Genomic DNA, 12,294 nt, shown 5'->3' with positions numbered 1-12,294 from the left:
TGTAAATAGAATCTAACACTATTTTCACCTAGTGCAAATAGCATATTGCTAAGAAATGCTGCTATTGTCACTTAGCGTAATAGAAAATATTGCTATTTTCACTTAGTGTAAATAGCATCTTGAGTCAATAAGCATCTTAACTCCAAATATGTTATCTGGACCACACTAATTACGTTGTTTTGACAAAAAATGTTGCGTGGCATCATTGTAACTCCAACCAAACCTTTTGGAAGTTTTATTTTTAAGAGCTTGACCTTGTTATGAAATAATGAAGCAACTAAATAAAAACCTCTTAAAAATATTGTGTACACTCATGTATTCGAGGTACAAGGGAAGTATTTTTCATTCAATGTATAAATATATAAATAATGTATAAAAAGTAAATAAATCAAACTTCTTGTGATGGTTGGCTATAAATGTTAAAATACATGGACGCAAGTATTGCATTAAAATATTTATCATTATATCATAATAAACATTGTATTTGTTACTAGAACACTGGAAAACATTTCTTCAGAATATTTTGCAGTCTAATCAAGTTCTTGAGTTGTTTTTCCCCTTTGAATAATAGTCTTCTGCTGCACTGATGTTTGCCTGGTCAAACTGCACTCATCATCACCATCATCATCACCATCATAACAGTTCAGTCGCGCGCTCGCAGGAAACCGCCTCGCCTGTCTCCTTGACACACCCATAGCTATTGTTGGCACAGTCGGCGCGCGACAACCTTGACATTCCCACACGCGCGTTCAGTTGCACGGTGAAATCTTGTTCTACGTGGATGCATCAGCGTTATCAGGAAAAAGGAAAGTAAGACAAGCGACTACTGCGGATAAAGGAAGATGCACAAACGCCGAGCGGAGTGCAGGTAAACACACACGCACGGCCATCGCGCATCCCCATACAGATGCCCACAGTACCGCACGCGCAGACACACTCCGCTCATTCACCTGTAATGACAGATCGCAGCTCAAAGCGGTGCATTGTCCCGGGAAAAGGCGAGGAAAGTACGCTTCATGTGAGAGATGACTGAGTGAGTTGCGCGGATGTTGGAGACATGGAGAAACGGGCTCTTGTAACGGCGATCAGCTTGTCCATGAGCCTGCTCGCGCTCATGCTGCTGGTCACGGCGATCTTTACCGACCACTGGTACGAAACCGACACCAGGAGACACAAGGAGAACTGCGACCAGTACGGCTCGGAGTCCAACGACCAGAAGAACAGGGAGATGCCCATATATCACCTGCCTTTGGTGGACAGTGGGAATGCGAAGCGCAACCTGGCTCTCATGAAGCCCATTCACGTAGGGAGTCGAGAGGAGGAACTGTTGGAGAACTGGAGGGCGATTTTGGGCATGGGCATTTTGGAGACGGAGTGCGGGCGCCCGCTCTTCTCCACTTACTCTGGACTTTGGAGGAAATGCTACTTCCAGGGAATGGACAGGGATATTGACAACCTCATTTCAAAGGGTAAGACCTGGGAGGAAAGTTCATTATAACGCAGAAAAAATCCAATGTTTGTTTAGTTCTGGCTAGGGTGAGAACCGATATTGTTTTTAGGAGGCTATCCTATACCGAACGATGTTCATGGAGTTCAGCTCTGTATTCTTTCTTTCTACCGCTACAATAACCTGACAGTGTTTTCTGCATTGAATCTATACGCGAACAAACACGCGCGACTAGCGTTATCCGATTCCCGAACACATGACTCTTATGAGTCGGCTCTTTTTAGTTGACTCAAAACACACAGCGACACTGGTGTAGTTCGATTCTCGAACAAATGATTCTAATGAGTCGTCTCTTTTCAGAGTATAAAACAGACCAGACTGCGCGACCACAGCAGTCAGATTACCGAATAAATGATTCTAATGAGCTGGTTCGTTTCAGTGAATCAAAAGAGTAGCTATTAATCAATCGTAGAGCTTTTAACACGATATTGTTACTCAAGGATCGTGACACGTCAGTGCAGTCAGCTTCTGACTGGTTGTGCATTTAAAGATGTAACCTACATTGAATCTTGTGGTGACAATGAATAAATTAATATTTTTGATTGTTTAGTTTATATATATATATATATATATATATATATATATATATATATATATATATATATATATATATATATATATATATATATATATATTTTTTAAATGATGATTCTTTAGCATTTTTTTTTTCTTTAGTTCTGGCTGTGTGATGAGTGTGCAGGCTTTGTATTTGTGAGTGATGATGATGATGATGGTCTGCATGATGTGTTGCGTCAAATACATAGGTGAGTGTGGATGAATATTTAGCTTATGCATACTCGTTTCCTGGAAGAAATATCGATTTAATCCTTTTTGTTCTGACACTTATCCAAACTTAAGCTTAATGGACTTTTTGCTGACACTAGTGCTTGACATTTTTGTCTCTCTTGACCTGTTTATTTTACTGCAAAGGCACTTTCTGCAAATCAATTTCATGCATGACTGAGCTCAACAGAACAAAACTTTATGAAATTGCCAACCGAGCTAGCTGTTTCCCAAAAGTTTCCTTTGAAAGAGATGAAAGTCTCAAGGTGAAAAAAAGCACAGGAAATGAGTGATGATTCATAGTCAATACAGATTACAGAGATCTGATCATGTCAAGATTAAAAGCGGAAGCCGTGTGCCACCTTGCATTTAAATCAAGCTCAAAGTCACACAGATCACTTGACCTTCAGCACCCAGGGCATTGATTTGTGACACAGCCTATTACCATGAGTCCCCGAATCAGCCCATCAAAGAAGAGGCACTCTAAAGAACTTCTCATCAGATCACAATGGAATTAGCTCAGGTTGAGTGTGCCATGACAACCGGAAGATCAAAATTCTCTTTATTTTTGTTCATCATTTGTGACTTGATGCTTGCTAGTGATATGAGTACACTATATTATTAAACAACTTATATTCCATTCCATGGCATACTATATAATTACGACTCTCATATTTACACATCAACAAGTCAAAATGTGTATAAAATTTACATTTATGCAATTGGCAGAAACTTTTATTCAAAGCAAGTTGCATTGCATTCATACAAATTGATCCCATGACCTTGCCATTTTTTAAATATTAATAGGTATATATATGTAATATTAAATATATATATATATATACACAGATCAGACATAACATTATGACCACCGTCCTAATATTGTGTTGGCCCCCTTTTGGTGGTACATGTCAAAGTATCATCCACATGGATGGCAGGACCCAAGGTTTCCCAGAAGAACATTGCCGAGAGTGCATAGTGCATCCTGGTGCCATGTGTTCCTCAGGTAAGCGACACACACGCACCCGGCCATCCACTTGATGTACAAGAAAACGTGATTCTTCAGATCAGATAAGCATGGGCAGACTGGTCTGCGGCTATGCAGCCCCATACTCAACAAACTGTGTATTCTGACACCTTTCTATCAGAACCAGCATTAACTTCTTGAGCAATTTAAGCTACAGTAGCTCGTCTGTTGGATCGGACCACACGGGCCAGCCTTCGCTCCCCACGTGCATCAATGTGTCTTGGCCGCCTCTTGACCGCCGGTTCACCACTGTTCCTTCCTTGGACCACTTTTGATAGATACTGACCACTGCAGACCAGGAACACCCCACAAGAGCTGCAGTTTTGGAGATGCTCTGACCCAGTCGTCTAGCCATCACAATTTGGCCCTCGTCAAACTCGCTCAAATCCTTACACTTGCCCATTTTTCCTGCTTCTAACACAGAAACGTTGAGGACAAAATGTTCACTTGCTGTCTAATATATCCCACCCACTAACAGGTGCCGTGATGAAGAGATAAGCAGTGTTATTCACTTTCACTTTAATGGCAATTAAAGGACCTTTTCATTGCCATTAAAGTGAAATAACTGAACATAAACATACAAGCTTGATAAAAATGCTCATTTTATAAGAAAATTTCAGATGGCACTTAGAGGCTTTTGCATCTGAAGTCTTCAAATACTAGTTTTAGTATTCATTAAGTACATGGCTGCAACTTAATATCACTGTGAGAAAACTTAAGAGTTGAATTCATTATCAGTGAATACAGAAGTGCACATCTAGCCTTTTTTCGAGGTTTCTCACTGGCTTGGCTCTGAATGTAGTTAATTCAGAGAAGGCACATTTCAATTTCACCCACACATTTTTAAGAAACTGAACTATAGCAGACTGAATTCATTTTTCAGAGTCAATGAAGTGTCATGTAGCTGACCGTAGATAGTGTCTTTTTACTTAACTATACATCTCAGGCTTGCTGCATGATTACTGCAGTGTCTGCTCAGCTCATAGAATCGTCTCACAAAGCCTGCCAAATCTGTGTGGTATGGTGTGAACCCAGGCGGAAATAATGACAGAAGGTCACTCTGTCGGGGAGGCGGGTGTTTCAGCAGTGCTTGGCTCTATACTTGTTCTTGGCTCAGTGCTGGAACGTCCAGGGAAAGACAAACAAAACAAATGAAGTAGCAGAGATTAGTGCAAACAGAAATGCATCATAACAGAAACAACACTGCAAGGATTTTAAGATGAAGCAAGAAGGTGTTTTTTAGATTTGAGAGGGATTTCTTTGGTAAGACCTTTACAAAGCTGCATTTGAAGGGCAGAATTTTTTTATCCTAAACGAGTGTGTGATCCCTGTGCAGGTATTGCGGAGCGATGCACATCTGTCAAGTACCATTTCTCCCAACCCATTAGACTCAGGAACATCCCCCTCAACCTGACAAGGACCATACAGCAGGACGAGTGGCACCTCTTACGTAAGTCGCCCAAAGCTTCCTCACTGCCTTGTGCAGCTCTTAATATGCGTTGAATATTAAGCAGTGCATGCAAGCTGAAGTTAAGTGTGCTTTGCATAGTGAAAACTGTGCAGTGTAAAAATACTGAAGACCAACAGGAAAGACGCTTGCTGTGTAAATATTTGCTCTGGCAATGTTTTGATTGTGATTTTTCTACTAAATTCAGTTAATTTTTTTGTATCCTGCTTATTGACAATACACAGAAGGACAAGTAAAAATAGATCAAAAATTGTATTTTGGATAGGAAATGAACATGTTATTTGGTATTAGCAAATATAACAGATTATTAACTCAATATAATCAATGCATTTAATTTTCATTGATTGATATTTATGGAGTGAAAAATAAAAATATCATAAATACTTGTGTTAACATTATCTGAAATATGTGCTTAGAAAAAAAGGTTATTTATTAAAAAAGGCTCTATATAAGGAGAAATTTGACCCTGGACCACAAAACCAGTCATAAGTTGCATGGGTGTATTTGTAGCAATAGCCAACAATTCATTGTATGTCTCAAAATTATTGATTTGTATGCCAAAAATCATTAGGATATTAAGTAAAGATCATGTTCCATGAAGATATTTTGTAAATTTCCTATCGTAAATATATCAAAAATCTAGTGGATATGCATTGCTAAGGACTTCATTTGGACAACTTTAAAGGCGATTTTCTCAATATTTTGATTTTTTTTTGCAGCCTCATATTCCAGATTTTTAAATAGTTGTATCTCCTTGTCCTATCCTAACAAACCATACATCAATAGAAAGCTTATTAATCTCAATTTTTTTAAAAACTGACTTTTTGTGACTGGTTTTGTGTTCCAGGGTCACACGTCTTAATACATTATACTTTCATGTTTATTTCATTTTCTCTAGTGATAAAGTATGTTTACGTGCTGTTTAATTCATAAAAAATTATCAAAATAAAAAATTCATTAAACAAAATTCATTAATTAAAACTAAATCTATAAAATGATCCCATGATGGGAACCCCTAAAAGGTTCTAAAACACCTGACAAAACCCTTTAAGGTTCTTTATAGAACGTTTTGAAAATAAAATATAAAAAGTTTCACATTAAAAAGTTCGATATAAAAAGGTTTTTTTTTTTTTACCCCTCATGAAAGAACTGATATGGAAGCTTGTTTCTGCCTCTGAATAAAAAATACAAAAGGTAATTGCGACTTTTTTTTCTCTCAGAATTGCATGATATAAAATCGCAGTTGCGTGTTACAAAGTCAGAATTGCTAGATATAAACTTGTAGAATAAAGGTCAGAATTACGAGTATATGTCTGGCAATTCTGACTATGTAACGCAATTGCGACTTTAAATCACGCAGTTCTCACAATTATAGTTATAAAGTCAGAATTGTGATATTAATTAGCATTTCTGATAAAAAAAGTCAGTCTTTTTTTCCATCAGAATTGGACTTCATTACTCGCAATTGCGAGTTTATATCTCACAATATAGTCAAACTCGAATTGCGAGAAAAGTTCATAATTGTGAGATATAAACTCAAATTGTGAGAAAAAAAGTCAATTGCAAGAAAAAGTCAGAATTGTGAGATAAAAACTTGAATTACGAGAAAAATCAGAATTGCGTTTATATAGTTTATATGGAGTTTATATCTCGCAATTGCGACTTTATATCAAATTCTGGGGAAAAAAGTCAGAATTGGGATATAAAAAGTCGCAATTATCTTTTTTTTTTTTTTTTTTTATTCCATGACGGAAACAAGCTTCCTTAGTTAGATGTAAAAAGCTGAGGAGAAACATAAAACAATGGCTTTCAAATGTGTATTTATTTAAATGTACAAGTGTTTCTCTTCTGGAAAAACTGCTCAAAACTATCAACATTTCAACCATCAAATGCTCTCTAGAATGCTAACAATTAGGAACAGCGATTCACAATGTGACTTTAACTAAAGGCCACTGGCTAAAAAAATCCAATTTCCGGTTTAAATTCTAAGATAGACAGCCATTGGGTTCTATTGCCCATTCTGTAATAAGAGTACAGCTGATGTGTTTTTGTTCTAATGCGGTTATTGCATGTGCTGTCATGAATATGTAATCACAACCTTTTCTTGCATCTCCATGATATGATTATGTGCCCCACGGTACACAAACTTGGTCAAATGTCATTTTCTGTTGGAAGGAATCTTATTAGCTCTTATGATGTTGTAACTTAGCAAGTCTCGAGAGAGTCTACAAGCCTTAATTACAGCCCTCGTTAAAATGCCTCCTAATTAAGCTTCTTCCTCCATGCATGTGTCTCAATCAGATTCTATAATGTGATATACCTCCAAATTAAACTTACTGAATCAATAACTGCAATCAGCAGCTCCAAAACTTTGCATAGAATCAGAAGCTATTATTGAGCCCACACAGCTCAGTGAAAGTTCCTAAAGATAAGGTGTTACCCATAGCTATATAGTGTGAGTTGTTGGATAAGTGGGTGGTAGTCATGGAAACAGTGTGTTTTTCTGTGGTGTTCAGATCTGCGGCGCATCACGGCGGGGTTCTTGGGCATGGCTGCTGCCGTAATGCTGTGTGGAAGCATTGTGGCCGCCGTGGGATTTTTCTGGGAGGAAAGCCTCACCCAGCATGTGTCTGGACTCCTGTTCCTTATGGCAGGTACATAATTCTGCTTATTCGGCCTTATTATCTAACTTTCTCCTCTTTTTTCTTGGCTACTTGTTACTCGTTCCACCCAGTCGCACGCTTTCTCGTAGGTGGTTCTCTTTCCTTTCCAAGTTGTTGTCTACCTTGTTCATTCTCCCACGTCTTGTCTATTTATCTCCTTCTGTCTTATATATATGTGAACAAGACGATATATATAAATTATATATATATATATATATATATATATATATATATATATATATATATATATATATATATAACATATTTATTAGTAGTGGGGATTTTTTAGTGACTCTTTCTGCAGGTTACATCATTGCACCAGTAGGTGGCAGCAAATTAATTTGTAATTGAATCATTCTTTCAAATCATTCTTTCAAATGATTTGTTCAAAAACATGGATTCATTCAGAAATGAAACAAGTGTCTGGTTGCATCCAAAACAGGAATATGGTCTTCTTTTGAATATGTAATTACTTTGTGACACATTCGATGAACACTTTATTATCCCATGAGACCACAGAATAGGATTTATGAATGACGCAACTGACGCTGGAAGGCAGTAACAACATGGTGGATGTAGTACGTCTGACCCTGCGTTCCATTCGGAAGGGCTCATCCCTATGCCCTAATCCCTTCAAAGGGTTTACCCTCCGGAGTGAAAGCTTCAAAGGGATGAAGGGTGTAGGGGTCAAAAAAACCCTCTTTTTTTGGAACGCACTTCAGCGTCATCTTAATGAGACAATCAAGGAGGAGTACATTGTGCAAGCTGCGCCTTTTGTTTAACGTATTTAAAGTATAATGTGTTTAAAGTATTTTTGTTGAAGTACATGAATGTCGTTTTGACCATACTAATGTACCAAATCTAACTCGTATAAATATTACAGTAGTATAGAAAAATACTATACATACATTATAGGTAAAATCGAACTCCGAGCCTCCTGTACCCATTCTGTGACGATAAACAACTTCACTGTGCAAAGGATCATGGGGTCCGAAGTGTCCATCAGTTGTACCCTTCGAAATCCTAGGAGGATAAGGATAAGTCCACTTTCAAATAAAATTTTCGCCTTTGTAAGTGCTTCTGCCAAAACCGCATTTCCGTATTCTTCAAAAATCTTATGCTGTGTTCACACCAAACGTGAATAGAGCATCTGGCGCGAATGATTTCAATGTTAAGTCAATGTACAGACGCGTTTACGTGCGCCTGGAGGTCTCGCGGCGCGAATGAGGCATTTAGCGCGGCGCAGAAGACGCGAATTCGCCTCATTCACGCGTCTAGTTTGCGCGAATGACGCGAATTGAGCGTTTCGCGTGATGCGCGCGTTACGTGCGAATGGTGCTTTTTGTGCTTTTACGCGTTTCACGCGAATTCGCGTCTGACGCCTGAGTTGAAAAATCTGAACTTTGCAAAAAATTTGTGCCGCGTTAACCAGTCAGGAGCCTGCTTGCTGCTGTGGCGGCAGGCCCGCCCGGAGTCACTCATTCAAAATGGAGGAACGACTGATATTATCAGTGAGCAGTCACCCAGAGATTTATGACACAAGTTCATACTTCAGACAGGAATAAAAAGGACCTCACTTGGAAGAGTATCGGTGAGGAGATTGGGCTACCTGGTAAGTTGTAAATACACATTTCACTTTTGAGTCACGTACACGTTTATCGACCCGCGGCCTTCCCGCGACGCTGACCCCTACGCCACTGTTCTGCTCTCCAGAGTAAATACAAAGCGGTAGCTCTCTCGATGAACGCACGATCAACATCAGCCATCTTGCAAACAGACAACCGCCTAGCACTTGCCCCTCCCACAAGAAGCGGATTTCGCCTCGGACGCGCGTCAATTTTGCTTCAAACGCTTGTGTTTTACGTGCGTCTATTTCGCTTTAGACGCGCGAATGCATTCAAAATGTTCAAGTAAACGCGAATTTGACGCTCTATTCACGTTTGGTGTGAACGCAGCATTACGCTTTATGTCCTACGCCTTCCCTATTCTACTTACGGAACGAACGCAGCGCCAGTTACATTTTTTCCATGTAATTGAAAGTATGCAATTGACCTTTTGCTGGGAGTTTGATTGACAAGCGATCTAACCAATCATAACGCTGAAGCTGCCATTTTGTCCGACAAAGCAGACCGGAGTTAGAAGATTAAAGGGTTAGTACACCAAAAAATGAAAATTCTGTCACATATTGCTTACCCTCATGCCATTACACACCCGTAAGTCCTTTGTTAATCTTCGGAACACAATTTAAGATATTTTAGTTGAAATCCAATAGCTCAGTGAGGCCTCCATAGGGAGCAATGAATCTTCCTCTCTCAAGATCTATAAAGGTACTAAAAACACATCTAAATCGGTTCATGTGAGTACAGTGGTTCAATATTAATATTATAAAGCGACGAGAATATTTTTGGTGTGCCAAAAAAAACCAAAACAAAATAACGACTTATTTAGTGATGGCCGATTTAAAAACACTGCTTCAGGAAGCATCGGATCATAAATGAATCAGTGTATCGAATCTGCTGTTCGGAGCGCCAAAGTCACGTGATTTCAGCCGTTGGCAGTTTGACACGCGATCTGAATCATGATTCGACACACTGATTCATTTATGCTCCGATGCTTCATGAAGCAGTGTTTTGAAATCATCCATTACTAAATAAGTCGTTATTTTGGGTTTTTTTTGGTGCACCGAAAATATTCTCGTCGCTTTATAATATTAATATTGAACCAGTGTACTCACATAAACCGATTTAAATTTGTTTTTAGTACCTTTATGGATCTTGAGAGAGGAAATGTCATTGCTCCCTATGGAAGCCTCACGGGGCTGTTGGATTTCAACTAAAATATCTTAATTCCGAAGATTAACGAAGGTCTTACTGGTGTGGTCGGAACGGCATGAGGGTGAGTAATAAATGACAGATTTTTTGGGTGAACTAACCCTTTAACCTCGGTGGACTTGAACTTGAAAAAAGGTGTGTACTGACGCCTTTCCGCGTTTGAAACAACATTCCTTCTCATGTTCATTCATGTTTATTTGATGCTATAAATGAACTAGGAAGAGATGATCGGAGCCGCTTGAGCTGAGGCGCTACAGCAATCTGTCACGACACATTAAAGAGCCACAAAATGGTTTTTATTGTTCGAATTTCTTTAAAAAATTACACAGTTTTAAAGCTGGGACTTTGTTTAATATCATATGTAACCTGCTCTGTCTTGCCTGTCGGCGTGTTCTCAGTATCCTCTTTGCTCCACAATGTATTTTTCACTCTGTGTGGCGCCATGGCTTGTCGGACAAAGCAACAGTAACTAAGAGGGGCGGGTCTTTGCGAAGGGTCAATTTCGAACGCATTCTATATAGTATGAATGTGTGTAGAATGAATGAAATCTGGACAAAATACATTGTCAATTGCGTCGCTTCACTGCCATTCACAACTTCTCTCCTGTGGCCTCATGGGATATAGTGTTCATCAGATGCACTCTTTTTCTTTTCTTTTTTTCTTATGTGTTGGATCAGTAACCTCAAAGCTTCTTCTTTCCCGCAGGAATCTTTTGCACAATCTCACTGTGCACCTACGCAGCCAGTGTCTCATACGACCTCTCCAGGAACCCTCCTTTCATCTACGGTCTGCCCGGTGATGTAGACCACGGTTACGGATGGTCCATCTTCTGTGCATGGGTCAGTCTGGGCCTAACAGTGGCGTCAGGTTGTATCTGCACAACTTATCCCTTCTTGAGCCGCACAAAGGCGCTTCGCTCCAAAACGGCAAGGGAGTCATCTGTATGAGCGCCCCCTGTGGCCTGGAGGACTCAGCAAAACATTAATCAGCACTTGGCGCTTTAGTAAAACGGATTCAAGTGGGACTTCATGCTGTATGGAGCAATTTTGAATGTCTTGTAGATTTCTGATTCCTTTGTGGGCCTCTTTTGAGATGTGTTGATGTTATACAGAATGAAAGACAAAGACTGTTGCATTTCCTGTGTGTCTTCTACACACATTTGCTTACAAATCACACACATAAAAAAGAAAATACACACACAAATATACAGTATGTGTGAATATAATGAACAAAACCTTTGATTTGAACCTTTGATGGATATGTGTATGTTTTGGGTTGTTGTGATGCAATCATTCTCTGGATCAGGTGACACTTAGGATCTGAGCCACAATTTTTTATGCAAACCATCTGAAATTCAAATGATTGCTCTGATCATGGTCAGTATTATTTTTTTATTGTGACTAAAGCATATGTTTTGATTTCCCAACCACGTGCAAATGGATACAAGTCCACTAACCATTGGCTCCAGAGCTGATATTTCAAATGAAAAACAGCTAAAGAATTCAATCAGGGATGAACAGGACGCTTCATGTCACCACATCAGACAAATGTATAAAGGCATGATTGCATATATATCACCTTTGGGTAACAGCTGGTGGCTGTTCAAAAAGATTGAAAAATCAAAGGGACATGAGAAGTCTTGAGATCTAAGACGTGGATATGCAATTTCGTTATTGGATGAAATGTCTCTGAAGATTCAGAACTTGAACGTGGCTGTCACTGGCAGTGCAGTCATAATATGGCAGCATGCTTAAAGTGGATGCTCTCTCATCTCAATCTACCAGCCTTGCTCATGAAAGGCCCCTCATGATGTCACGTCATTGCTGAAAATACCAATCCTTCCGTTCCACACGAAGCAACGCTAATATAAAGCGACGAGGATTATATTAATTGCAGGATGTTGTTTTCCAAACTGAGCCAAAACAGTAACATGTCCCTGAAACTGTACTGTTTGCCTCAAAACTTCTACTGTGTTTCTGAAAGTGTATCGTAAATAAAATATTATAATGATGAAA

At 39.1% G+C, this 12,294-nt stretch overlaps 1 protein-coding gene across 2 annotated transcripts; it reads left to right on the top strand.

Annotated features, from left to right (window-relative positions):
* Positions 1–686: 686 nt before the first annotated feature.
* tmem178a (transmembrane protein 178a) lies at positions 687–12,294 on the top strand. 2 transcript variants are annotated; one of them, XM_067387213.1, is made up of 4 exons: positions 687–1,469; positions 4,654–4,767; positions 7,302–7,439; positions 10,985–12,294. In XM_067387213.1, exons 1-4 carry the CDS (start codon positions 1,058–1,060, stop codon positions 11,224–11,226), a joined length of 906 nt encoding a protein of 301 aa, XP_067243314.1. In that variant the 5' UTR covers positions 687–1,057; the 3' UTR covers positions 11,227–12,294. The 2 variants fall into 2 exon arrangements, with proteins under 2 accessions (XP_067243314.1, XP_067243315.1); XM_067387214.1 differs by lacking the exon at positions 687–1,469 and adding an exon at positions 4,377–4,580.

Source organism: Chanodichthys erythropterus, chromosome 6, assembly GCF_024489055.1.
Source record: "Chanodichthys erythropterus isolate Z2021 chromosome 6, ASM2448905v1, whole genome shotgun sequence".
Lineage (NCBI taxonomy): Eukaryota > Metazoa > Chordata > Actinopteri > Cypriniformes > Xenocyprididae > Chanodichthys > Chanodichthys erythropterus.
Note: the sequence above shows the minus strand (reverse complement) of the source record. Positions and strands in the feature narration are given on the sequence as shown.

Excerpts from the sequence above, each read along its gene's own strand:
- tmem178a (XM_067387213.1), top strand. The coding sequence starts at position 1,058 with ATGGAGAAACGGGCTCTTGTAACGGCGATCAGCTTGTCCATGAGCCTG. Across the intron at positions 1,470-4,653 it reads TGACAACCTCATTTCAAAGG|GTATTGCGGAGCGATGCACA; the intron begins GTAAGACCTGGG and ends ATCCCTGTGCAG. Across the intron at positions 7,440-10,984 it reads ACTCCTGTTCCTTATGGCAG|GAATCTTTTGCACAATCTCA; the intron begins GTACATAATTCT and ends TCTTTCCCGCAG.